The sequence below is a fragment of the Alosa sapidissima genome, chromosome 22 (genome assembly GCF_018492685.1).
Source record: "Alosa sapidissima isolate fAloSap1 chromosome 22, fAloSap1.pri, whole genome shotgun sequence".
NCBI classification, from domain to species: Eukaryota; Metazoa; Chordata; class Actinopteri; order Clupeiformes; family Clupeidae; genus Alosa; species Alosa sapidissima.
The window spans coordinates 24,410,458-24,415,457 of NC_055978.1; the positions used below are offsets into that span (position 1 = coordinate 24,410,458).

Here is a 5,000-nt window from a genome sequence, read left to right on the forward strand (position 1 = left end):
TAGGCTATGAGAAAATGCCAACAGTGTCTTAAGCACTGTTTTATTATGACCGCCGCGCAACGAAGCGGCGGTCATATAGGTTTAGTCAGATTTTTTATTTTTTTTCTTCTTTTTCGCATGCCCGATTTTCCGTCAATGATTCCCGGGACACTGAAAGACCGGGGTACACGAAACTTGGTGGGCATGTAACCCCACATGGATAGCATGGAACCATCGTTTTTCGTTTTGATCTGTAGCCTACCCGCTGGATTGGACCCCCCGAAAGGAGGGTAGGGCAGACACAGTTTTCTGTGAATATCTCGAAAACCGTAGGGTTTAGGAGGACCATTATTTTTTTGTATGTTGATCTCAAGGGGCCATGTCAACCCATTCCATAACCACTCATTTCATGTATAGCGCCACCTAGTTAAACACAAAAAAGTAAAAATTAGGTGTTGTAATTGAAGGTATCTGTGACCTAACATAGTCAAAACTGCACGAAATTGGAAGTGTAGGATCATTATGACACCCTCTGTATGCACGCCAAGTTTTGTGGAATTCCGTTCATGGGGGGCCACACAATAAATTAATTTATGTTACTATACACCAACTGGCCTGTAGGTGGCCGGAGACAGTTTTCTGTGAATATCTCGAGAACCGTAGGGACTAGGAGGTCCACCTTTTTTATGTATGTTGGTCTTAAGGGGGCATGTCAACCCATCCCATTACCACTTATTTCATGTATAGCGCCACCTAGTTAAAAATTAAAAAGCAAAATTAGGTGTTTTTATCACAATATCTCTGGCTGACAAGGTCAAAACTGCACGAAATTAAAAGTGTAGGATCATTATGACACCCTCCGAATGCATGCCAAGTTTTGTGTGCTTTCATTCATGGGGGGCCTTACAATAAAATAATTTATGTGTACATTTAGTGACGTACACCAACAAGGATTCCCGGGACACTGAAAGACCGGGGTACACAAAACTAGGTGGGCATGTACCCCCACGTGGATAGCATGGAACTGTCATTTTTCGTTTTGATCTGTAGCCCCCCCGCTGGACTGGACCCCCCGAAAGGAGGGTAGGGCAGACACAGTTCTCTGTGAATATCTTGAGAACTGTAGGGCCTAGGATGACCATTTTTTTCCGTATGATTGCCTCCAGGGGTCATGTTAACCCATTTCATGTGCACACATGTGCACAAATAGATACACACACACACACACACACACACACACACACACACATACATTCACAGTAATCATACGTATGACACACACTCACACAGTAGACATATGTACGCTTGCATGCACAGGCACATACGCAGGCACACACACAAGCACGCACACACACGCACACACACACACACACACACACACACACACACACACACACACACATAACATAAACATAACACAAACAATCAAGAATTTCTCAGAATTATGAACAGGCAAGATGGAGGTGGGGTTGTATAAAATGAATTTTACATGTGAAATCTATGAACTAATCATGTTTTGGTACTTGTCTAGCAGATACCAGTGAGAATTGAGTGTGGATAATGCAATTTAGTGAGACAGTTAGAATCATATAGGCCTTTCAGCGTGATTTCTTTTTGTGGAAAAAATGTGCTGGACTGGGCGGCGGTCATATTTTGTACCGCTCTGCGGTACATCTAGTTTTATTTCGGTATTGTCTTACCTTAACAATAGGCTACAGCTCCTTGAAAACAATCAGATATAACTCTATACAATCTATAATGTCTATAAAAATTTAATTTTATGTTTTATTTGGCTGCTGTGTTCGACTGAAATGTAGACTATTATTATGACCGCCGCGCAGCGAAGCGCATAAACAGGCAAACATACACATGCACGCACACACACCCACCCACACACACATAAACATAAAGATGTACACACACACATGCACACAATTCAAGAATTTCTCAGAATTATGAACAGGCAAGATGGGGGTGGGGTTGTATAAAATGTATATTACATGTGAAATCTATGAACTAATCATGTTTTGGTACTTGTTGTCTAGCAGATACCAGTAATTGAGTGTGCATAATGCAATTCAGTGAGACAGTTAGAATCATATATGCCTTTCAGCGCGACTTATTTTTGTGGAAAACATGTGCTGGACTGGGCGGCGGTCATATTTTGTACCGCTCTGCGGTACATCTAGTTTTTTTTTTTTTTCATTTCAATACAGTATATGATACAAACCTCAGTTTAGATAATCATATTCAATTGATAAAGATAGTCAATTTTTTTGCCTAATTGACAACCATGACCATGATAATTTATAACATAAAATTAATGTGCACCTTGAGCAAATGATAAATCTTTCAGAATGTTTTCCATTCTTGAACTGCATCGAATTGCATCGAATCGTACTGAATCGTTTTTTATGAACATGTATCTTTTCTTGTATCGAATCGTGCCCATGTATCTAGATGTGAATCGTATCGTCTTTTACATGAGAGATTCACACCCCTAATATATATATATATATATAAATACGACATTGACATGACTTTTTCTTTCGGGTCATTCTAGTCTCGTGTCTCGTCATTTGCTTATAGCCTTTTGTTCCGCTCCTCGGTCACCTACCCTCGAAGATGTACTGGAACTTGTGCTGCTGCAGGCTGGCTGCCATCACCTCCTCGATGGCACTGATGTCCTTGTTGAGCTTGACCACCAGTGGGTCGTAGTCCATGCTCTCCACGTTGGCCACTATGGCGTAGTTGCCCTGCTTGGCCAAGGGAATGAGGTAATGGAAACAGTGCACTCTGTGGAGGAAAAGGAAGACAGGAAGAGAGGAAGAGAGGGGGGGGGAGAGAGGGATGGACAAAGGCATAGGTATGTTACACAGGAAGACGTAGAAGAGGTATGGACAGGTAACCGATTATGCTCTGTAATATTCTGTAATCATTATTATGGCAGTTTGGAAACAGAATTTCGAATATCTAGGTCAGATATTCAATCCCCACTTGGAACACTCATGCCTCTGGCAATTCTAATATGGCAGATATTCTGTGTGCACTTGCAGCAATTTTGGTTAATCTAATCTTTTGTACACATACTACGCCTGCGCTGAAGAGACTGTGCCGAGAACATAGGTGGATATGCTGGTTTAATAACATGGCTGCATCTCCCTGGAGGACTGTTTGCTGTTTACTGTTACTGTTTCATCTATAGCCCGACACACTGACCAGACTCAACATATGGGCCAGCTGCACGCTGTAGACACAGCAATCCTCTGTGGAGCAAACATAAATAAAACAGGAAGCTCTCTCTCTCGCTCTCTCTCTCTCTCTCTCTCTCTCTCTCTCAGCTCTGTACTACTGTATACAACAGGGAGACCGTTCCTCATCTACAAGGGGGGTCTCCAAATCCGATTCAAATGAGGAGCTCTACCAACAATCGCCTGTCTCCGGGGGGCGTGTGTGTGCGTGTATGTGTGTGTGTGTGTGTATGTGTGTGTGTTATGAAGGCATCGAGTGGTGTGCCGTGATGTGCCGCCGCCAAGACGCGCCTTACAGCGCTCATATAAAAAGCCATGGCGTGCCCAGGCGATGCCCATTAAAGCCGCATGAGAGTAGCCAGCGTGCTGTAAAATTATAAAAACCCCCCAAACATCCTGATGACTTCATTTACCTTCAAGCACTGCCTGGGGAAATTTGCTTGATGGGGAAAAGTCAATAACGCATAGCCCCCCCCAACACAGGAGTTATTGTCTCTTCATCATCATAAGCAGTATGGTTGCAGCTACAACAATATCTGGCACAACAATCCGCTGATGGGAAGCTTTATGGGGGGAGGGCGGTAGTGGTCTTTAGAAGGCTGGCTGGGAGGGAGGGAGGGAGAGGCCATTACAGGAAATGGGCTCTTAAAGACTGAGGCACGGTTCCCACCCCACCACCCTCCCCTCTCATGGGTTTTTGATGTAGCAATGATGGCCTCTTAAACTCAGAAAAATCAGTGCTGGGAGTGCGGGCTCCATCTCAACTCCCTCATTCTATCAGAGACGTCAACCACCAGAAAATGTCTCCATCTCCCAGATTAGAATGTTCTGGAGCTGTTGCAGGCTTCAAGTATAAACAATGCTCAAGGTTTGCTCAAAGCTCATTTTTCTCCATTCATCTAAATTTGCCTCGTTCTTATTATTTTGGAACCAATTTTGTTGCTAGGTAACTGCTTTTGACAGGGAGCAGTAAGTGAAACTTTTGTCTTTTTATTATTTAACCGTGTGACAGAGTACCGTTACTGCAGTTGAGTATGCACTCTGACTGGCATACCAACGGGCCTGGCTCTTTGCCGCTGCGGTCAAGCTGCAGGTTTAGTGCCCCGGAGACCCGGATTCAAGACCGGGTGGGGTCACTGCTCTCTCCCTTCGCTACAAACCATTTCTTGCATTTTTTTGGCAGCAGGTGTAGGTCAGGTGAGGTGAGGTGAAGTAAAGTGACTGAACTCACCTGACTTCCAGGTGCAAGGCCAGCAGGCAGCGGTCAGCGATGTCCTGGAAGCCCCGCGAGAGGTCAGTCAGTGTCTGGAGGATCTGCTCCCGGCTGCGCATGCTCTCGCTGCTTGTCTGCGTGTCCTGAGAGCTTGGGGAAATGTCTAACACACACACACGCACACACAGAGAGAGAGAGAGAAGAGGTTCCCTTAATCTGATATTGTCCTGGTGGCTTTCCTGCCTGGGTTCCATTTGGGCACTCTATGAATGATGCAAGCAACAATGACATAAGACAACGGGACAAAATGGCACACCCAAACATAAAACACACACACACACACACACACACACACACACACACTCTCTTTCTCTCTGTTCTCATCATCTGTGCTTACATAACCTCAGTAATTCAATTTAGATTAGATGTCCAGTGCTCTGCATTCGAGCTGTTGAGCTCTCCTCTCCTCTCCTCTCTGCAGTGCTCTTGACTGCACCACACCCAGACCACCACCACCACCACCACCACCTGCTGAGGGTCCCCACAGCAGCAGCCTT

At 44.7% G+C, this 5,000-nt stretch overlaps 1 protein-coding gene across 1 annotated transcript in view; it reads right to left on the reverse strand.

Annotated features, from left to right (window-relative positions):
* The window catches only part of exoc4 (exocyst complex component 4), a 119,554-nt gene that overhangs the window by 12,700 nt on the left and 101,854 nt on the right, over window positions 1-5,000 (reverse strand). Inside the window, exons 15-16 of the mRNA XM_042079565.1 lie at window positions 4,462-4,606; window positions 2,597-2,775 (exon numbers count right to left, since the gene is read on the reverse strand). Coding sequence (XP_041935499.1) covers window positions 2,597-2,775; window positions 4,462-4,606 — 324 coding nt within the window. The remainder of the gene's footprint in view (window positions 1-2,596; window positions 2,776-4,461; window positions 4,607-5,000) is intronic.